Consider the following 23,435-nt stretch of genomic DNA (forward strand, 5'->3'; position numbering starts at 1 on the left):
TGGACATTAAAGATGAGATCGGCCGTCCACCTCAATGTTATGGGATGACTATTGTGTGCTCGTGGAGCCGTGATGATGACAAATCAGCGCGGATTTCGTCTCCGGAGCGTCGGCCATTGTACTAGGTATTTTTACTCGCCGTTACAGTAATATATTACTTTTCGCGCGACATCACGCATTCGGCACTATACGTACTCTAGTACTTATCGCGTGACATCACGCGAAAGGCACTAGATGAGTTAAGTAAAAGTATCAATACTGCAATGTAGAAATACTCTGTTTCAAGTTAATGTCCAGAATTAAAAACGTACTTGAGTGAAAGTACAAAAGTATTGGCATCAAAATGCACTTAAAGTACCAACAGTAAAAGTACAAAATGTTTGAAAATAGCCGATCTACAAGCTCACAACGCATCACGATGCGATGCGTTGTGAGCTTGTAGATCGGCTATTTTCAAATAGCCACGGTATAAATTATGGCTAAAGTGTTTTAATTATGTTTTATAATATTGTAATTTATATCTGCAAAGTAACTAGCAACTAAAGTTTTTCAAATAATTGTAGGGGAGTAAAAGTACAATATTTTTCTCTCAGATGTAGAGTAGAAGTAAAAGTACTGAAAACTGGAAATACTGAAGTATTAAGGTACAAATACCTCAAAACTGTACGTAAGTACAGTACTTAAAGGAGTAGTTCACCCCCAAAATGACTTTTTTTCTATTGATTACTCATGCCATGGAGAGTAGAGTTCAATAATATTTTTAGGTTTTTGTCACATTCCTAAGACAAAAATGCGAAACGGGTCACCATCCGGAATGAATGGGGGTAAATTTACTCAAATCAAATTTTTGTCTTAGGAATGTGACAAAAAACAAAAAATATTATTGAACTCTACTCTCCATGGCATGAGTAATCAATAGAAAAAAAATCATTTTGGGGGTGAACTACTCCTTTAAGTAAATGTACTTAGTTACTTTACACCACTGAGAGAGAGACAGAGACAGACAGACAGACAGACAGACAGACAGACAGACAGACAGACAGACAGACAGACAGACAGACAGACAGACAGACAGACAGACCAGGACTGAGACTCGACCTTGTAAATACAGTCTGGAGCCATTCATGACCACATTAGATATTCAGATAGGTCTGAATGGTGTTTTATTCATAGAGCGTCGTGCCATTAGGGGATTGCCCTGCTGTTTTGACACAACTGTGTCAGTGCTCCTTAGAAAACCTGAAAGCCAGGACAGATTCTATCAGTGTCGGACACAAACACACGCCCACGCGCTCGCACACTGGGGCATTAACGACTTGTGATTTTTTCAAGTCGACTCGACTCAGTAAAAAGTTGAGTTGAGGTCGACTTTATCGTTTGATGACGTCATCACATCACACACGACCCCCCAATTATTTTGGGGGGGTCCCCATATGATTAACTTAATGTGAAACATAGTTTTCTCACTCAACTGTAAACAAACCAACACAAAGTTTAAGTGTATAGAGGGTATCTTCACATTTCTAAGTGCAAATTTAAGGACTTTTTAATACCTCTAAAATGGCAAATTAAACATTGTCCAAATTGTCAAATATATAGAGGCAGAAATTGTGAAAATAGCTGATCTACATGCTCACATGTAGATCTGCTATTTTCACAATAGAAAGATTTTTTGTTGTGTAATGAAGTCGACTGAGTCGACTTGTCCACTTTTTCGTTAATGCCCGCACACGCGCACACGCTCGCACGCACACACACACACACACACACACACACACACACACACACACACACACACACACACACACACACACACACACACACACACACACACACACACACACACACACACACACACACACACACACACACACACACACACACACACACACACACACACACACACACACACACACACACTTACAGTACATGTTCACACACTGGGCTCAGGAGCATGCCCCCAAACGCCCTGAGAGGCGCGCCGCGATCACGCTTGAAATACGAAATATAATAAGCGTTCTAGTGATTCAACATACATTATGTGCGCACAAATATTGTGCAAGCACCATAACATTCTGTTTGAATACATAACGTATGATATAAACAAGTGCAAAATGGAGTTTGCGTCATATACATTAATGTAAAAACCTTATTTATTCAACCATTTGGATATTCATGCCCTTTCGTAGCCTCCACATTATTTCTACATTAGTGCTTAAGTTCACTCAACACTAAGCCATACAATGCTGCTGCTAAACTGTCAGGAAAATGGGTTGGACGATGCAGCACGGAGAAAAGAGAGAATTTAATAATAGGTGTAATTACCAATCTAAAGGCTGGCTGCAAAATAGGAGTTGGGGGAATTATTGTGCCCACAGCTCCTAATAGGGAGGATGGTTAGATGAGTTGTGTAATTGTACTTGGTAAATAAATCCTATCTCCAATATACAGTAGGGACTATTTTGTCTCCATTGACAGCTAGGCAATTGAACACCATTCCCTAAGTTCCCTAAGGTTTCAGGCCTTGTCTAGTCACACTATTATCCTAGTCTAGTAAGACTATTATCATCTTCGAAATATACAGTAGTAAGAGTTAGTGGATTCATGTCTAAAGAACAAAACCTGTCTTTGTCTCCAGCATGTCATGTTATGGCTACTGTTGTGGTCTTGTCCCAGGTCTCCTCATAAAGAAGCTCTAGTGCAGGGGTCTTCAACGTTTTCAGGCCAAGGACCCCTTAGTTGAGAGAGAGATGAAGCAGGGACCCCTACAACCTGTTCATAGATTCCATATGCAGTAGTTTAAACGTTTGACAGCACGATCATCAGTGTATTTTGGATTCATATAAATTTGTGTTTTCAGATATTTAACCACATGAACCGTCAATACTTAATAAACTTGACCTTTCACTCTATACTTAGTCTGCTCTTTTTTCCCCTCTATACCAAAGCCTGTTGCCGAAAATAGCAGATCTACAAGCTCACAACGCCTCGCAGCGCGAGGCATTGTGAGCTTTTAGATCTGCTATTTTTGGCTGAAGTTCTTCGAATATGGACACTAGGGTTCAAGTGGTTAATATAAAAAAGAAGAAAAAAGTTTCTATCACACAAAGATTTGGAGGACCCCCAATAGTAACTCTGGGGTCCCGGAACCCCTGTTGAAGACCCTTGAACTAGAGCTAAGAAAGCTTGGACACAAGACACCAATTCCAAGAACTCATGAGTCATGAGTCAGAATTTATTTTAAACGTGACTTCCTTTACATTATGAACACTCGAGAAGTCCCAAGCTGTCTGGGACCGATTCACTAACTGTGCCCAGAATTAAAATGAAAGAGTGTGCATTTAGTTTTTATTTTTATGCCACACATAAAAACATCCAGAGGTTCTGAGGCTTGTGCCAACCCTTACAAAATCTAGGCTAATAACATGCCATTTTCTCAGAGAGACGTTCAGCTTACGAATTTCAATTTACATCCATTTATTAGTGCTTTTAATTTCAGTATTTTGTGATTTAAAAGCAGCAAAGACCTCTTTTCAAAGGCTCTCTTATAAGCTTGAATTGCCTTTGTGTACTAAATGTGCTGTACAAATAAACCTATGGTGTTCATTCTTGAATATTTTCGGAACACTTGATGAGTAATATATTAATTGTTTTGTTTCAGTTCACATGGAGTTACAAGAACACGCTGTTTCCGCATAAATATTAAATGTTGACTCATCATAGCCTAGTATGTGGTATGCGCCTTGACCACCAGGCCAGCGGGCGCCCCGACTCAAAAGGTTTTCAAGAGCATGCTATAGAGCCATAAGCTAGCACGCATGAACACGCACGCACGCACGCATGCACGCACGCACGCACGCACACACGCACGCACACACGCACACACGCACACACACACACACACACACACACACACACACACACACACACAGCCAGCCTATTAGGGCCTCGTCAAATACAGTGTGGGGGAAGGATAGAGAGAGAGAGAGAGAGAGAGAGGGAAAGGGCAAAAGATAGGAGAGAAAGGAGAGAGAGAGAAGAGGGGGGAAAAGGGCAAAAGAGAGGAGAAAGGGGAGAGAGAGAAGGAGGAGGAGAAGAGGGGGAAAGGGCAACAAGAGGAGTAAAAGAAAGATAGAGAGAGAGAGAGAGAGAGAGAGAGAGAGAGAGAGAGAGAGAGAGAGAGGGAGGAGGAGGCACCAGGAGCATGTTGGACAGTGCCACTAGGGAACGGGAACACTCTTATTACGCCGACAGCTCCGGGATGAGCTAGTGTGGCGCGCGGCTCCTCCGCCGCAGCAACAACGCTCCAGCGGTTCATCAGGCCACCCCTGGCAGCCTTTAAGCCCTTAATTGGGGACCAGAGCACTGAGATGACAGCGGGCAAAGGTGGCGTCCTCTGCTAAACGACACCGGTGTCAACACAGTGCCAAAAGGGAGCATGCATGTCTGTCAGCGGCAACCCTGCGGGAGCTGGCGGATGACGCGATTACATACAGGCGATGGATAGCCATGGATAGCGAGCGGGCTTAGCCGCGGATGTTCAACCATGAGCGCAGAATAGGGGGAAATGTATCCCCAGTCCCACTTACTGTATAGTATTATGTGTTATGTGTTTAGTTGAGTAGGTGGGGTGCAGCAGTTCATTTAATTAATCAATCAACAATAATCCTTTTTAAATCATAGATTTTCAAAAACAGCAAAAATAACAGGTTTACAAGCTCACATGTGATGCATTGAGATCGTACAGATCGGCTATTTATGCACAACACTGATGTACCGGTATAGAATAGGGACTAAAAGCTACACTATGTAACCTTTTCAGCTGTGCTCCTAGACAGGGTGTCACTCTCCATTCCGACATGTCGCCACTCCGAAATTGACTTCTTATTGACGGAATGGCGACACTTCCATAGAGGTTAAGTTTAGGGTAAGGGTTAGAGATAGGGTTAGTGTCGGAATGGAGACATGTCGGAAAGGAGACATGTCGGAGTGGCGGGGTGTAACCGCTCCAACATCTGGCTTTGCCCGGTCCCCAAAAGTTCTTCGGCCCCCAAAAAATGTCCAGGCTCTGAAACGTGGCCAACATCTGCCCAAGATATGTCCTACATCTTGGCACAAACATCTCAAAGTTTGTTGTACGCCCAGGGACCAATTGGCCAAGGTTCGCAGGACACGCTGTGATTGGCCAGCGGGACGCTTAATGAAATTAACTCATAAATAGCATTGCTATTAAAGTAAAAAATGGACCCCTCCCTCAGACTTAAAGCCAATCAGAATGAAATATCACAAAACCTTTTGTAGGCCTTTTGTAACCATTGTAGGCAAAGGCAAAGGCTGAATGGCTCCAGTCTCTTTCTGGTAGAAGCTGTGCACAATTATTAGTTTATTATATCAGGTCACACTTGTTGGTGGTGAGGTCACCAAGTTGGTGACGTCACCCAGTGTTATTTCAAGGGGTTTCCCATTGGATGACGTAAACACATGTTTTTTCAAGGGTTTTTCCATTGGGTGATGTACACAAACAGACAGACACCGCCACACATAGAAACACAGAACGCAGTACTTACGCCCTCCGCTGGCACAAGTAATAAAACAGCCAAACCCGAAAAATCAACAACAAAAAACATGGTTCTTGCCAGAAACGGTTGTGCGACAGGCTATATACACAGCAGCCATTTTGGAGAGTAGTTGGGTCGCCTCTCACTTCCTTCACATGTGTTACCAATAATAATACTAACTATTGATGGCTCTGTACCATTCTGGTCAAAAAGAGTCAGGGTGCTGATTTTGTGCATGTTGGCTCACTGGAAACACTCTGCTACACCAGTGGGTCTCAAAATGCGGTCCAGGGACTCTCATGGTTCCTTGGAGGTTCCAAATGACCCCTTAAAAGGCATGTAACTCGGAGAGTGTAGAAATGGAACCAAATGGACCCCTAAGGGTTCCATTTGATCGATTGATTGATCCATTTCTACACTCTCAGAGCTATGGGGGTCCCTGAAATAAAAGGTCTGAGAACCACTGTGCTACATGTGGCCTTCATTAGTAACACCTTTGAAGGGAGTGAGAATATAGACCCAACATCTCTCCAATATGGCTGCTGTGCGTATAGCCTATTCACATAGCATGGGTGAGAGCAAGAGGACAGGACTGAATGGTTAGATGGAATTGACCACATGGACTCTAACGCCTGATAGTCTCCTCCTTTACGATTTCTGGCCGGCCAGACCATTTATTGCATTTATTGCATTTGGAATTCATCAATATCACTACATCAATATCACTTCACTATGCTTAGTAAAACAGACCCGATTTGCACTGTACTTGATGAGTACATCAAGTACAGTGCTCACAACGCGTCACAAGCTTGTAGATCGGCTATTTTTGGTGAACCTTCCCCCCAGAATAGGGATGCTGGGGTTCAAGTGGTTAAACGTCAAGTATAACGTTATGTTCAGTCAGTTCTGAAGGAAATAGATATTTCTCCAATAGGATGTAAGATTCTAAAAATTAACAGTGTAATTCAGGGGTGCCGTGGATGAAAAGGTTATTTACAGGGGTGCCCTGAGTCAAAAAAGTTTGAAAACCCCTGCTCTACACTGCATACCTATATCAAATAATGGCTTAAGAAAAAGCTATACACACACACAAACACACAAAAACTTTCTGTACCCGTTAAGTACTTAATAAACCTTGCTGCTATACTGCTTTCCTTCACTGTTACACTTACATTTCCATTTAAACTTTGGCCCCACACAACACACACACACACACACACACACACACACACACACACACACACACACACACACACACACACACACACACACACACACACACACACACACACACACACACACACACACACACACACACACACACACACACTTTCCTGTTCCATTCTGTACTTTCTAAGTACTTAAAAAACCTTGCATGCTGCCATCCCGCATTACATACTGTACATTCACAGATGGAGTCTGAAATAGAACCCACAACATTATTACAACAGAAAATGGCAAACCAATAAGACACTGCAGTCTTAGGCCTCATTCGCCTACTCAATAGATCCTGTGCCGATCCAACCAATTAGCACAAAGTATCAAACCGAACCCAGAGACATTTTAAATATACCTTGCTCTTCTGTATTTGCCCTACTCCAACTCTCACTCTATTTCCATCACCCCTTCACTATGACAGGGGAACAATGACTTCAACATAGTTGAGGGGGAAATGTCCTGATTGGCCGTGCAGCATCCCTTCGTACCAGTTCTCGTCGAGCTGCTTGGTAAGGATGATGATGTCGCCCACACGGAAGGCCAGCTCCCCCTCGCTCTCCGGCTCAAAGTCGTACAGCGCCCTACAGCTCGCCTGCACCATACCTACCTGATCTGGGGGCAAACAGGGACGCGAGGGTGGAATCATTGTATCGCTGCCACTTGATTGGTTGTCTTCTCCAAAGTTAGGTTTAGGTTTGGGTGTGTATTGACGCTGCGGCCGAGACTGGGCCTCCGACATTCTGTCCCTGAGTTTGTTGGAGAGCTCCTGTAGGACCTGGACAGCCTGTCTGTGGTACTCCAACTGGGACTCCACAAAAGACGACAGCTGGCTCACCTGCTCCACGTCAGCCTCCAGTATGTTGTACATGCAGGTCTCCGCCACCTCCTTGGACTCGTGGAACTTGTCGTAGGCCTGTCTGACCTCGTCGTCCGGAAAGTGGCCCTGGCGCTTCCTCTTGTAGTCGTAGTCCAGGCGACGGCCTTCCATCTTCTTCAGGTGTTGCTGTGCATCTTTGAGCTCCGTGTCATAGAGGCCTTGCAAAGGGTCAATAAAGTTCTGTTTGACGTCGAAGTCTAGAGTGTCTTTGACCTCTGCTAGTCTCTTTATGGCCTCTCCTGTGTCTAACAGAGCTCCGCCAAAACAGCCATCTTCTCTGAGCTCCTGTCCATACTTGACCATGCAGTCTCCCAGCAAAGCCTCCGCCTGCTGGTAGCCCGCGTTCCTCACCTCGCCGCGCATCTTAGACATGCCGGTCAACATCGACAGCTTTGCCCGCGATGCCGGGTTGGGCTGAAGGTACTCGGACGTTCTGGAGATAACCTCCACCACTGCTTTGGTAGTCAGGTCGACTCTCCGTTCCAAGAATCTGAAGTCCTCGTCTAGTTTAGTTCCCTCCGCGCCCCCTACCATCTCGCTAACCTTCTGGCTGGCTTTATGAAACTGTTTCTTCAAGCCCGCTATAGACATCCTGAAGCCGGGATTGTGTTCTTCTGCGCGAACGTAAAAAATGTCCTAGTTCACTTTCCTGTAAGCTAGGCAAAATCATGGAATGACACTCCCACCTCCTGTTGTCTGCAACCTTGTACAGGTTGAGTATATCTCTGGTCTGACGTCACACACAACACAAACTGTTGGCATTCAATGCCTGAACTCACGCAGGTGCTCTTTCTGCACTCATTTGTCTCTTAAAAACATCACACCCAGTGTGACCAGCGCCTTTTATTAGGAACATGACATCACGCTCTGAGTATCTGACATCACTGTGATGTCACAGTGATGTCAGTGTCAGGGGAACCACACTAACATAATCCCTTTTATGCCCATATATGGATCGCATATCTGGGAATGCCAATATCTATCTATAAATGTGAGAAGTCTCTGCGTGTCTGTCTGTCTGTGTGTCTGTAATCCGCGTATCTCGAGAACCGTTCGTCCCACCGGCGGGTCTCGACCCGACCCGACGCGTGGTTTTCCCGAACCGGCGCGAAACGTTCGGAATCTCCTTATGCGGGGTTGATTGTTGACATCAGGCTGTTCCGGAGGAAATCGGCGAAAGCTCTGACTCATTGTGACATCACTTCATAAAAGGCTCTGACATCACGTACGCCACATGAGTCAACAAAAAATCTCTGTGATTGTGTATGTATGTATGTAATCCGCGTATCTCGAGAACCGTTCGTCCCACGGGCACGCGCGTTCTCCATACATGGGCATAAAATGAATGCCCCCATATATGGGCATAAAATGGATTGCAGACAGACAGATACAGATATCTCCATATATGGACATAAATGGACAGAGGCAAACAGATGGTCAAAGATCTCCATATATGGGCATAAAATGGACGCAGACAGACAGATACAGATATCTCCATATATGGGCATAAATGGACACAGGCAAACAGATGTTCAAAACGGGTCCTATGACAACAGGTATAATGAGGTTTGCATTAAAGGGGGAACCGGCACTGTGTCTGCAACACAGTTGGAGGCACAGACAGATACTCCATATATGGGCATAAAATGGACGCAGATAGACAGATATCTCCATATATGGGCATAAAATGGACCCAGAACTATAACTGCAGTGATCTCCATATATGGACATAAAATGGACGCCGACAGACAGACAGACAGATACAGATATCTCCATATATGGGCATAAATGGACACAGGCAGACAGATGGTCAAAACGGGTCCTATGAAAACAGGTATAATGGGGTTTGCATTAAAGGGCGGGGCATTCATTCCCTATTTACATTGTTCCGAGTTGGCCAGGTCGCCGACTTCTAGTACTGTATAATGACCTGACATAATTTAATTATGTCAGTCTAACCTAAAGTCTAACCGGTGTGGCTGGTTCTACAGACAGGGATCTCCATATATGGGCATAAAAGGGATTGTATGTATGATGTCAGACGTCATAGATGCCATAGGACTTTCACATAACGAGTAACTGAGTAAGCATGTCTGGGGTCTCACAGCACATGGTTGGTTCTACAGCCTCCAACTTTTGCACACGGATAGCTCAGATTTTGGCCTCTGTTCTTAGCTGCTTCCCCTGCCGTTACTGTACTTGCACAATGTACAGTTGTATAAAACACATTTTTATTTGTAGAACCGCCGATCCAACCAATATGCCCATATCTCCATATACATGGATCTCCATATATGGGTATCAGGGATCTCCATATATGGGTAACTCGTCCAATATATGCCCATATATGGAGATCCCTGATGTCATCAATATTAAGCGCATATCTGTGAATTCCAATATATATATATATATATATATAGCCTATACATGTCAGTCTAATAACTAGGGCTTTCACTTCAAGCATTTTTTACAGATCGACTAGTTGAAGCCACTGGTAGTCGACTAGTCGACTAGTCGTTAACATAGTATGTCATAATAAAGAGCGCTGTGTCACGGCTTTTCACAGCAGCCAAGTTACCATGACAACGGATACTCACACAAACCCATGTGTGCACGTTAACGCAACATAACAGACCAGCATTTCACAATGCACATCCATTTTAGCTGCTACAGTAATAGAAACCCATGCTTGGACTCACCATTAGATGCTGTCTCTCTCTCGTAAACAAATCACATATATCCATTTCCATTTGCATGGTCGGCTAGCCAGGCTAGCCAGGCTAGCTCGCTGCACAACACAAACACTCCTCTGTCCTTTAATTACTTCTCGAACGTGCGGAACGTCGCGATCGGTCGGTCTGTTGTAGCAAGAACTCGGCTGTCCTCACTTGCTGATTTGATCGCGCTACGATGTTATACTGTTAAACAACTATATTGTGTAGGACTATTCTCACAACTCACTGCTGTGTGCACTGCAGACGCGCAGACTTTCATCACTTTGGGTGAACTCTGGGTGAACTCCAGCACTGTCTTGGGATTAACCCCCGGTAGGCAGATGCAGCAAGGTGTGTGTGTGTGTGTGTGTGTGTGTGTGTGTGTGTGTGACTGGATAATAATATTCTGTTTGTAATGGTTGTTAGAAATAAAACAACTATAATCGAATTGAAATGAGTTTGCTAGGTCTTCATAAAAAAAAAAAAAAAAACGAAAATATTTTATTTTATTTTTGTTATAGACTTTTCGACTAGTACCTACAAGATCGACTAGTGGTTATACTAGTCGACTAGTCAACTAGTCGACTAGTTGGTGAAAGCCCTACTAATAACCTATAGACTATACATGTCAGTCTAACCAATATGCCCATATCTCCATATACATGGATCTCCATACAGGTATATGGGTATCAGGGATCTCCATATATGGGTAAATGGTCCGATATCTATTGCAATTTGTGAAATTACGAGTGTGGTTGCCCTGTGGTTCAAATCATATTTGAGTTTTGGGAAGTGAATTTCCATTATTTTGGGGGCTATGTTTGTTTACCAGTAAGTGCTGCATCTTGTTCATTGTAATGCATTACTGGGCTGATTTGACCTATGCCTGCTTTTAGTGTGTCAATGAACAAAGTTCATCCAGATGCCTGGGGATCCCCATATATGAGTATAAGGGGGTAGGTACCCTTAACAGGGCATCTATAAACCCTAACACGGCATCATCTGGGAATGCCCATACTGTATATGGACATTTTATTTATTTTAAGTCCATATATGGACTTAATATTAACGTTTTCAGGGGGAATGCCCATATATGGACATATATGGTCTCATGTGGTCTATGATGTCATACATCTATGATGTCAGTCATCTCCATATTTGGGAAAAGTTACATTTTTATTAAAGTCAGTGGGGGAAATTAATGTACTAATAAATTAATATCAATTCAACTATACAACCTTTATCTACAGAAAATGCAAGCACACTAAGTGTGCTTAGTAAGAAGCACTCTGGACATGATATTCATGCTCTCCTTCAATGTCAGGTTGTAAATGACCCGAGTGGTTTGTCAGACAACGCCACTGTCTCATGTCACATGTTTGTCGATCTGCCGCATAAAAGGAAGGGATAGTTTCGGTGTCCTTTGGGTCTAGATTGGGTCTCCTCTCCAAAAGACCCAACTTTCTTTTTACGCGACCAGAGCTCTCCGTCAAAACTGCTGGAGGCCGAAAGCAAAGAAACGCGGCGCTCCAGCACGTCCTTGCTATAGACAGGGTTCCTACACATTCTTACCAATTAATTTCCAAAACTTTTCCAGAATATTTAAACCAATTTCCAGGACTATATAACAATAATTCAGGTTAATAACAGGTCGCTTACTCCTATGCGCAATGCCCAAAGACAGGTAGTGTATGCCAGTGGTTCTCAACCTTTTCAGGCTGTGACCCCCGAAATAATCATGTTTTAACTGGGAACCCGGCTCCCTGACAAATACTAAGAATTGAGGAATTTTGTAAAACACTGTTCTATTGTGAAAATAGCAGATCTACAAGCACACAACGCCTCGCGTTGCGAGGCGTTGTGAGCATGCATGTAGATCTGCTATTTTCACAATTTCTGCCTCTAATATTTGACAATTTTGCAATTAATTTGTCGTTTCAGTATTAACAAAACCAATAACCAAAGACAATGCATAGTTATTTTTTCCAGGACCTTCCAGGACCCTTGATCAATTCCAAAACTTTTCCAGTACTGGAAAAATATTTTTCTAATTTCGAAATATTTCCAGGAATGTCATGACCGTGGGAACCCTGTATAGAAATGCATGATAGAAAGGCATGCGGGCAGCTAAAAAAAAACATCAAACACTTCCCATGGACACGGTCCTTAAAGCAGGTGAAGGGGAAAGTGTCCCTGCTGCCACAGTGCCATTGCATGGCTGTCATAGGAACAGCTATGAACAAAAGGTCACGGCTGGCTATTGCTATTATTATCCCCCCTCCTCCACCTACTCCTCCACCTCTCCCACTGTCTCCTTCTATCCTCTCCGTTCCATTGTTCTCCTCCTCCATCCCCTCCGACGTCAATGCACAGACTGAAATCCATAGTTATGTACTGTACTGGACCTACGCAGACAGGCATGCAGGCATTACTTAGCACGCTCTTCAGACAAAGCACACCCACTTCTCTACTTGAACTGCATGCCTTTCAGGTGCCACACCGGGTGAAATTACTTACTGAGCCAGCTACCAATGACATGTTGTCACTTTCGGGCAGAAACCTCGTATCTCCAAGTTTCAAATTTGTACATTTTTTCGCGAAGTAAAGCACATACAAGGCCATCGCACAAAAGTAGTGAAAACAGCAGATCTACAAGTACTACAAGTGCTTGTAGATTGGCTGTTTTCACTCGTTTAAATCATTGTTAAAATTATAAATACAAAACAAACGGTTTTGGACATACATGGTTTCTACCCGGCAACGACGATATACTGTTTCGGTCAATGTGTAGTGAAGACTAAAGCTTACATAGTGTTAAAAACAGGTACTAAGCACACACCGAGATACTGTAGTCTTGCGCTTCACAGCCTAGCATACTGACAACCACTTAGGCTCTATTTACTTCATCATATAACGAATAGTGAAAATGGCGATCTACAAGCTCACAACGCATCGCTATACAACGTGTTGTGAACTATTGCAGACACCCTCCCTGAACCCTGCAGATCCATCCAAGCACTTTATTCAGTGACTATGATTTGAGCTTAAAGGAGTAGTTCACCCCCAAAATTACTCATGCGATGGAGACTTGAGTTGAATTATATTATTCGTTTTTTGTCGCATTCATAAGGCAGTAATTTGATTACAATAAATGTACCCCCATTGATTCCGGTAGGGGACCCAAACGCATTGGGGTCCCCATCCGGAATCAATTGGGTACATTTACTATAGTATATTTTTTGTCTTAGAAGCGCAAAAAATACAAAAACATATATCATTTTTGGGGTGAACTACTCCTTTAATAATTAATGTATGTCACCCAGTGTGAGGAACAGTTGTTTAACCACATGAACCTTAGCATCCCGATTCCGGGCAAATCTACAAGCTCACAACGTGTCGCATTTTGATGTAGCGGGGGAAAAAAGGAGGGGGACCAAGTACAGACCCCTGGGTCAAGCGAAGTATATAGGTTAAGTGATTAAAACTATCCTGATTTTGAAACTAATCTTCACCAGAGACGTGCTGGCCATTGGGAAAAGCGGGACAACTCCCGAACGACTGGTTCATTCCCGGCCTGGACCGGCCATTAGGAAAAAAAAATTAATAAAATGTCGGCCTTTGTTCCATTTTGGGGGCTGGGCGGCCAACAAAGTAAATCGTCACTGTCGGGCAGAAACCTTGTATCTCCAAGTTTCAAATTTGTACATTTTTTCGCAAAGCAAAGCCCTGCTTCATCATACAAGGCCGTCGCACAAAAGTAGTGAAAACAGCAGATCTACAAGCACAGTGCGAGGCGTTGTGTGCTTGTAGATCGGCTGTTTTCACTAGTTTAAATCATTTTTAAAATGATGAATACAAAACAAACGGTTTTGGACATACAAGGTTTCCACCCGACAACGACGAAATATAACTCATGCAATTGGCCCACTGGCTTGTCACTTTGTCACAAATCTTTGAGTAGCAGCAGCGCTACAGAGAGAGATCTCTCTCTATAGCGTGCAATGAGGGCCTCTCCAACTCTTTTTCCCGGGCTGAATCAGGGGCCCAGCATGTCCCTGATCTTCACGTTCATTCTGTGTGTCTGTGAATAAAAGACAGCATGTCACAGCATCTGTCTGGTTGCCTTGGTGTCATCAAAATAAAATACGTGTTAACGCCAACTTTATGCATGCTAGCTTCTGCCAGCATGGTGAAAGCAGACATATGACGGATTACAGTCATATGTCAGACCATTCTGTCGCAACAATCCCTCCCACAACAGTGTCACAATTTGATTGCTATTCTTGTTGTAAAACAATACAGAGAGCAGCTGTTAAGCACCTGAACCCTAGCATCCCTATTCTGGGCAAGTCATAATAGGTGAACAATCGGCCATAGCAGCAAGCTTGCAACGCGACACGTTGTGAACTTGTAGATTGGCTTATTTTCAAGGTCAGGTAGGTTATTGTCTGTCAGTGGTGGAAAGTAACTAAGTACATTTACTTAAGTACTGTACTTAAGTACAATTTGGAGGCATTTGTACTTCACTTGAGTATATCCAATTTCCAATACTTTTTTACTTCATTATAGAGGTGACTGGAATCTGTAGAGGTTGAGGGATTAACGTTGATGAAGTTGTTGCGCAGACATGCAAACTTTTAGACTAGTTTGCGTCTCTGCATGTGGTCCTACGGGATGGGGTGGCAACTGTCAGCAGGTTAGGGAATGTTGCGCGGAAGGAGTAGAATGAAGGTTCTACGTCAGGGGTGGGAAATTATTTTTTCCATGGGGCCACATGAACAACAGAAAATATTGTGGAGGGCCGGGCCAAAAGGCAAGATGTGCTCCCCACAAACTAAACACACGACTTTGCCTGCGACTTCAGTAAATAAATACTTAGCAGTCCAATTTTTTGTTTAAACCCGGCATTCGGTATCGACTTTTCTTTTTTTTTGCCACTTTAGACATGTTTGAGGGGAATGTCGTCTTGACCTGTGACCAGTCTGACCACCTGCTTGTTAATGAGACAACGATCCAATGATCACGCACATGTGCTGATGTACGCATTGTGTCCATGCGTACGTGAATAAAAAACTTCAAAATAAAAGCAATGCAGCTTTAGTCGATGCATGAGGTAAAATTAGAAAATATGCTTATTTTGTCATTTGCCATTAACCCTACACGGGCCGGTCAGAGTGAACCAAAGGGCCGTATACGGCCCCTGGGCCGCACAATGCCCAGGTCTGTTCGGGATCCGCTCACTATCCCGACGGGCCGCTGTTCCGACTAACGTCGGCAGATTAGTTACTCGTCACGGTTACTGAGGTTAAGTTTAGGGTTAGGGTTAGTTTTAGTGTCTGAATACCGGCCCGTCGGCACACTGATGCGGACCCGGTCTGTTCTACGTCCTCCCGGTGGGGGCTCCTCACTGGTAGGTGAATCAGTAGGATACAACAGCAGTGACAACGTCAGTGACAACATAGCGAAATGTGTGTGGGGAGGAATTAATTGGCATCACGACTAAATTGTGGAAAAGCAGAAAAAAAAAGTACTTCCATGGACAAGACTGATTATAAGACCCAGTGAAGCGTTGCTATAATCAATCCTGTCTTTGTGTGTGTCCGCCTGCCAGCAAAATAGCTCCAAATAACCAACGGGTGGATTCTCACAAAACGGGCGCCTTATCAAGAAACAAATGAAGTTGAAAGGGGAAAAAAAACACATAGCAAATTTTAATCTGCTGGTGTTTTTTTTTTTCTCTGTTAAAATGCTTTTTAATCGGCTAGAGTGACATATCGAGCAACAAGGCTCTTCCTCAGACTTCATGTCTGAGTCTGAGGAACTGTGTCCGACTGTCCGTCTAGGAGATTAAAAAAATCCTTTTAATGGGAGCTGTTTGTTCAGTGGGCTTCCCCGGAGAGACCTTTAACCCAGTGGTTAAAATAGACAGCTTGTAGATCTGCAATTTTAGCCAAAATAGTACACAGAAGGTGGTTATTTATTTTATAATTAAGTATGATTCAGATTCACTTTTAGTTGAGTAACACTTGACTACATGTAGGCCTACTGGTTGTCTACCACCGCTGAGTGTGGTGGATGCGTCACCTTTCTTCCTACAGCAGGGGTCTCCAACCCCTAGGGGGTCCTCAGAGTTACTATAGGGGGTCCTCCAAATCTTTGTGTGATAAAAACTTTATTTTTCTACACTAACCACTTCTGTGTGGAGCATTTGCCAAGAATAGCTGATCTACAACCCTAGCGTCCATATTCGGAGAACTTAGGCCAAAAAATAGCAGATCTACAAGCTCACAACGCCTCGCAGCACGTGGTGTTGTGAGCTTGTAGATCTGCTATTCTTGGCAAAGAGGTATTGTGTAGAGTGAAAAGAAAGTATTGACGGTTCAAGTCGTTCAATGTCTAAATATACACATTAAAAAAGAGCCTACAGTACTGATGATATTGCTGTCAAACAAGTCTAAGCTGTTTCATAAAATGTTTAATCTGCAACACAATGTTATAAAATACGTAGCGGGGGTCCCTGCTTTCTCTCTCTCTCAGCTGAGGGGTCCTTGGCCTGAAAACGTTGAAGACCCCTGTCCCACAGTACTCACGTTGCAAGACCTTGGCGGGCAGGGTGTGGTTGAGCTTCTCCAGCGACTCGCTGCTGCCCACCTCCAGGACGTAGTCGAAGTTCAGGATGAACATCATGACCACGCCCTCCTCGTTCTTCACCGGGATGATGTGCGTGTTGCACAGGAAGTCCGAGCCTGAGCGGAGAAAAACACAAGATTAAAGGGAGTTAAGGGCTTTGCACACAGACGCGTTTTCTTCGCACGGAAAAAAAAAACTGACAATTTCATTTTTTTTAAAGAAAACAATGATTCTCTACTATGACCTCATGCACACCGGCTCCAAATTTGCCATGCAGCAGGCGGCTGCGGCAGTGCGTTTTTTTCCCCATCAAACCCAGTTTGATTTGTGCGTCTTGTTGCATGCGGTAAAAACTCATCACTCCTTTTATGACTCCTTTTCTCCACAGCGCGGCACTCGGTGCCGCACTGTGAGCTTGTATATCTGCTATAGTTAAAGCATAAAATAATGGTTAAATGGTTCAAATCTAGCGAACCACTCCTCGTTCGTCTGAGCCTGACCAGAAAAAAAAACAGAAGATTAAAGGGAGTTAGTCCGTGCGCACTAAGGCTTTCTTCCCCGGATGAAAACGCCAAATCGCTCGCCTCTTTCCGCTCAAGTTTCAAACAGCTTCAAGCAGGCAAAAACGGCATGCGTGAACGCGCCGGCGCAAAACAAATGCTCTGCCCGATGTTCCCAATGTAAACAATTCAAAACATATACATATACGCTCAGGACCAAATCATCTTGCCGGACACAGGCTCTTACAGATGGACAGATTCAGCTTTAGCTGGCGTCCGTTTGAGTGACTTGGCGTTTCGGGGCCAAACCCTGACGGTGTAGAAAGGACCTCAGGGCCAATCTATCAAGTCTATTTTTAGTCCATAATGCAGTCAAAACATGTTTAGTGGGAGAGCTGGTTAACTGAAAGAACAAAGAAAGTCTGACTGAGGCTCTTGGGGATTTCCAGTCTTTGACATTCAAACATCTTCCGCCCGATAAGACTGCGAGGAGACCGTGTGGGGGGGGGGGGGGGGGGGGGGGGGACCGAGAGAGAGAGAGAGAGAGAGAGAGAGAGAGTACAGGCAGAGAGAGACAAGCAGACAGACAGAGAGAGAGACAGGCAGACAGACAGAGACAGAGAGAGACAGGCAGACAGAGGGACAGAAAGGAAAGGTCGACCAGTCTATTGAGATTAAAGAGATGAAAGTGCACAGTGAGCCCTTAATTGTTCTGATCCCATCGTTTCCCTGCTTTACAACACCGTACAGTACAATTACAGTAAAATGACGGACAGAGCGCAGCGGCAAGTACAACACAGTACAGCACAATTACAGTGCAATGACAGCGCACCAGGGCAAGTACAACGCGGGTACTAGGAGTGCGTTAGAACAGTGGTTCTCAACCTGTGGGTCGGGACCCACCCAGGGGGGTCCCGAAATTATTTTGGGGGGTCCCCAGAGGATTAGCTTAATCGTCATAATCGTTTACATGTTGAAACCTGTTTATACATGTTCAAACATTTAAAAAATAGTGGAAATAGCCGATCTACAAGCTCACAACACGTCGCATTGTGACGCGTTGTGAGCTTGTAGATCGGCTATTTTCACTATCAATGTTCTTTTTAAAGTGTAGTTGTCAAATATTATGTCAGTAATTTCATTGTACATTTAGGTTATGTGTCATATCTGCCATGTGCAACTTCAAAGCCTACAAGCCAAACAGAAATGTAAAAACACAATTAAATTGTTAATCGCAATATTTAAGTTACAATTAATCGTCATGTAAGATGTCATAATCGTGACAGCCCTAGTCTACAATCCCCCAAAGGAAATCCAATCTGACAAGAAGTAGGGATAAAACAAATTCCCACTGGTGATCAAAAATGAATGACATCGATGAATCGAACCCTGCTTACACTGTCACTGTCTGACACAGTTATGTCAACCTGCATCTCTCTTCCTTTATCCGTCTCTGTCTGTGTATGGTCAGGGGTGGCGCACCACATTCTGGGGCCCTGGGTACAAGGGATTCACTGCGGGCCCCTCATGAATGTTCTTCATATAGGGGGGTTTAACCCATTTAGACTGGGAACGCATTATTATGCATTATTTTGTGCTTTAACTATTGAACAATAGAGGGTATGCACGTCCACTTGGACCCGCCCCCCTAATCTAGACTGAGTGGCAAAACATTGAGCAGCATGGAGCATTGGAGTTTGGAAGTGCTAGTTGCAAATCACTCTACGGTCCTGCATACCACCTGTTTCTAATTTGCACATAATGCAGGAGGCAGCAGGATGTTGTGTTGTTGAAAACGAGTGCTTCCAAACTCTGACACGTTGGAAAAATAAAAACCTGCACAGAATGTCTTGACAGAAAGTAGCTCATAACATGCCTATGGTGGATTTTTATTAAACAAAAACTTTGCAGATAGAAAGAGGATAATTCACTAGTCTTGCTCCATACCGTTGGGGACGCGTAATCCCATAGCGACGGTGGGTCTGAGGTTATACATTCAGCCAAAATAACAGAGTTAATGTTGACAGATTGAGTTTCTTGTCCTACTGAAGGCATGCACAATATACCGTATGTCAGGGGTCTTCAACGTTTTCAGGCCAAGGGACCCCTTAGTCGAGAGAGAGAGATGAAGCAGGGACCCCCACAACCCATAGATACCATATGGTTTAGTTTCATCGTTTGACAGCACGATCATCAAATGTATTTTGGGTTCATCTAAATTTGTGTTTTCAGATATTTAACCACTTGAAACGTCAACATTTAATAACCTTGACCTTTCACTCTGAACTTAGTCTGCTCTTTTTCCCCTCTTCATCAAATCTCTTTGCTGAAAATAGCCGATCTACAAGCTCACAACGCCTCGCAGCACGAGGCATTGTGAGCTTGTAGATCTGATATTTTTGGCTAAAGTCCTCCGAATGTGGACAATGCTCTGTGCACTCCCCCACTATCCCTGTTTCCCGTCTGTCTACACTGTGCACTATCAATAATAAAGGCAAAAAAGACAAACATATACTTAAAAACAGACACTCAAAGTCACCTGAGGAAGAGTTACCCTTCTATTTTTCCATATATACATTTACATACCCGCACTGAACAAAATGTACGAGCAAAATTAACGTGCCCTTTCGACCACAAATTCCGTCCCTGTTTGCGGATGTCTTTCCCATAGATCTGAATGCAGATGCCACGTTAGCCACTGTTCCTATGGAAACACTAGCAAGTTGAGCAGTCTTTGTGACTGTGAAGCTCCTGCCCCCTGTGTCCTGGTAACGAACCCTCTATCAGCTATAGTCACTTACTGTAGATCTTTTCCTCTTGCAACCTTGCTTGAGGCCAATTTCAGGTAAAATTTGCCTGCTCAGCAATTTTACACATGGAACAAGGAACTCATTTACTACTAATGCCGAGATATGACAAGTTATTTTAAAATAGAAACTCTGTTCGAAGTGGAGCTGTGTGTGTGTGTGTGTGTGTGTGTGTGTGTGTGTGTGTGTGTACGTGTGTGTGTGTGTGTGTGTGTGTGTGTGTGTGTGTGTGTGTGTGTGTGTGTGTGTGTGTGTGTGTGTGTGTGTGTGTGTGTGCAACAGCGGCCGCCCTTAACATGTGTGGTCAGAAAAGGTTACTGCAGGCTACATACAGACAGACAGACACGGACGGAGACAGACCCACACACACGGCCACGTATAGGGAGCTTGTGTTCCACACAGCTCCAAAAAGCCTTCTGTACCAATGACGAGTCTTGACAGATTTATTTTTTATTGCATTTAACTCTCCCCACGCTTTGAACGTTAACGTTCGCCCCATTTTTTACAGAACCTCGATGCCAATACGGCGCTCGTTCGGTTCGTTCGTCTGATGACTGTAAGCTGATGAGGGGTCGCGCGGCCGTCTACTGTAAACACATTTTCCGCGGTGATGGTGTAAAAAATCCATTATGCGTTGGATCAACGGAGAACAATTCACTTCCTTGTTGATTTCCTCTGGCTGTAAGGCTCTGTGGCCAGTGACTGGTCTTCTTCTTCTTCAACACATAACAGGCAAATTCACATTCATTCTCGCATGACGCCGCCCTCTGCTGCCTGGCAGACCAAAGTGCACTATTGCACAATAAAAAAAAATAAAAAAAATAAAATAAATAAATGTCTGTCTATCTACTATAACGTCGCAAAGGTAAGCCACTTTTTGATGGCACCAGACCCAATAAATAAATAAATAATTTGGCAGTAGGAGAGTTAAAGTTGCTATATGTAGTTTTCTGCTAACATAAGCAGGAAAAAGGTAATTGCTTATTTTTTTATTTTATTTTATTATATTCAGGCGGCTAACAATGCTCCCTAAAAAATCTGGTCTCTGGGGCGCTTCTAGGAGCCACAGTCAAAACTATTATTTTATCTGTAAGAAGCTCTGTCACTAGCAGCTCATTGGTGCATGAACCAGCCGACCCGGGGCTAAAAGGATTGACAGACAGGTCTAACCAATCCGAACAAGAGGCGACCCTGATTGGTTACCATCAGGGCAGGCTATCTGTCTATCGACCAATGACAGAACTTCTCACAGATACAAATAATAGTTTTGGAGGCAGATTGTGGCCCCAGGAAGTGTCACAGAGACAACAATAAAAATAAGCAATTGCCTTTTTCCTGCTTATGTCAGCAGAAAAATACATATTTAATCCAACATTACACTGCCGTTTATCTGCTAAAAAAAAGTAGCGATTCTTGTTTTGACCATAAACTGTTAAAAAACGGATATGAAAAAAAAAAGGATCTGCATTGGCTCTCATGTAAAATTTTGTAGGAAAACGCCCATTTCTCTGTTTACTGATCCGGCCACTTGTCTTTTGACATGGCTGTTTTTGTGATCATATCTGTACGCCGACATGCATGCAGACCATGCACGATCCGTGCATCAACGTGGACGGATGGACACGCATGCGAGCACATTAAAAGGTAAGAAAAACGAAAAATAACCGGGATATGATGAGTAGTTTGGATAAATATTCCGGTAGTAAATGAGTTTATCGTTTGATTGAGTCCACTTGTATGGAAGCATGCGTGTGTGTGTGCGTGTGTGTTCTAATACACCTTACTTTTCAATGCATCATCCTTGGTTTTGGTTCTCTGTTCTGACACTACCTTGTTAAACTGACTCATAGCTTGTGTTGCTGACTAGTGCATGTGTCATTCTGTATACCGCTGTGTGAGTGTGAGTGTGGGTGTGAGTGTGCATGTGCGTGTGAGTGTGTGCGTCTGAGTGTGAGTGTGCGAGTGCGTGCGTGCGCGTATGCATGTGAGTGTGTGTGCGTCACAGTGCGTGCGTGTGTGTGTGTGTGTGTGTGTGTGTGTGTGTGTGTGTGTGTGTGTGTGTGTGTGTGTGTGTGTGTGTGTGTGTGTGTGTGTGTGTGTGTGTGTGTGTGTGTCGATGATTCACTGAACTCCCCTCATGGAATATCGAGGAATATCTATATAATTATGCTTCTAAATGTGGATACTATTAAACGGCAAATGATGCCGTATTTACTGTGCGGGATCCACAAAGCAATTCCCCCCGCTAAAAAGGCAACAAACCAAAGCTGCGTTAAACACCGAGTGTGTAGATCTGCATTTCTTTTTAAATCGTGAACATTTGAGCAAGTTTTTGACTATTTCAAATCCATCTAAGGTTTTTTTGAAAAACCTATGTTTCTATGTCAGTGGTGCTCAAACCTTTTCATGTGAAGGACCCCCAAAATGATATGTATTTGGCCACGGACCCCCATCTCAAAATATTTAGTTCCAGGGACCCCCCAGAAGCAAACTTTGAGTTACAAATATTCGCTTAAAAAATACATAAATTCAAAGATTTGCACACATTTTCACGACTTTTCAAAAATAGCAGATCTACAAGCTCACGCTCACAGCATGAGCTTGTATATCTACTATTTTTCAATAGCTAAAGTATAAAATAGTTAAGGTCCCTCCACCTTGGGCCCTAGCAACTCATTCCGCCCCCCTTGTGACGCCCCTGATTATAATCACAACGAATTTCCTTCCTTCCACACCATGTTGACTCGGCTCTCTGAAAAAGATCCCAGAATTCTTTATTTAATGAATACCAATCAGCTGCAATCCCCCACCAATTATTACAGTCACCGATGGTTCGGCGGCGGGAGGTAAATTAACGAGACGCCGCTCTCTTCAAACGCCTGTGGTCTTAAATGTCGCTTCATTCATCAGGAGGCAGATGAGAGTAGAGTGGCGAGGCTGAGGCCTTACAGCAGCGGTTCTCAACCTGTGGGGCGGGGTATATGTGGGCGACGGTATCGACGGCAAGTGGCCCCCCAATAAACCCAGCACAAAAAGAAAGGAAACTTGACTTCTGTCCATTATATCTCCCCTTTAATAATACCAAATTGTATTGTGTTTTACATAATTGTAATCGTTCATTTGTCACCTTT

General features: G+C 43.7%; 2 protein-coding genes across 2 annotated transcripts in view; both read right to left on the reverse strand.

Annotated features, from left to right (window-relative positions):
* LOC308280136 (voltage-gated inwardly rectifying potassium channel KCNH7-like) overlaps nt 1-23,435 on the reverse strand; it is a gene marked incomplete at both ends in the record, with an annotated part of 206,348 nt that overhangs the window by 100,385 nt on the left and 82,528 nt on the right. Inside the window, one exon of the mRNA XM_080720398.1 lies at nt 16,958-17,113. Within this exon, the coding sequence (XP_080576524.1) occupies nt 16,958-17,113 (156 nt within the window). The remainder of the gene's footprint in view (nt 1-16,957; nt 17,114-23,435) is intronic.
* On the reverse strand, nt 7,189-8,244 carry LOC308280487 (endophilin-A2-like; the record flags this gene model as incomplete). The annotated part of the gene is made up of 1 exon (XM_080720768.1): nt 7,189-8,244. The coding sequence occupies one exon, from the start codon at nt 8,242-8,244 to the stop codon at nt 7,189-7,191; it is 1,056 nt and encodes a 351-aa protein (XP_080576894.1).

The sequence above is a fragment of the Nannobrachium achirus genome, assembly GCF_963921795.1.
Source record: "Nannobrachium achirus genome assembly, chromosome: 24".
In the NCBI taxonomy this organism is placed as follows: domain Eukaryota; kingdom Metazoa; phylum Chordata; class Actinopteri; order Myctophiformes; family Myctophidae; genus Nannobrachium; species Nannobrachium achirus.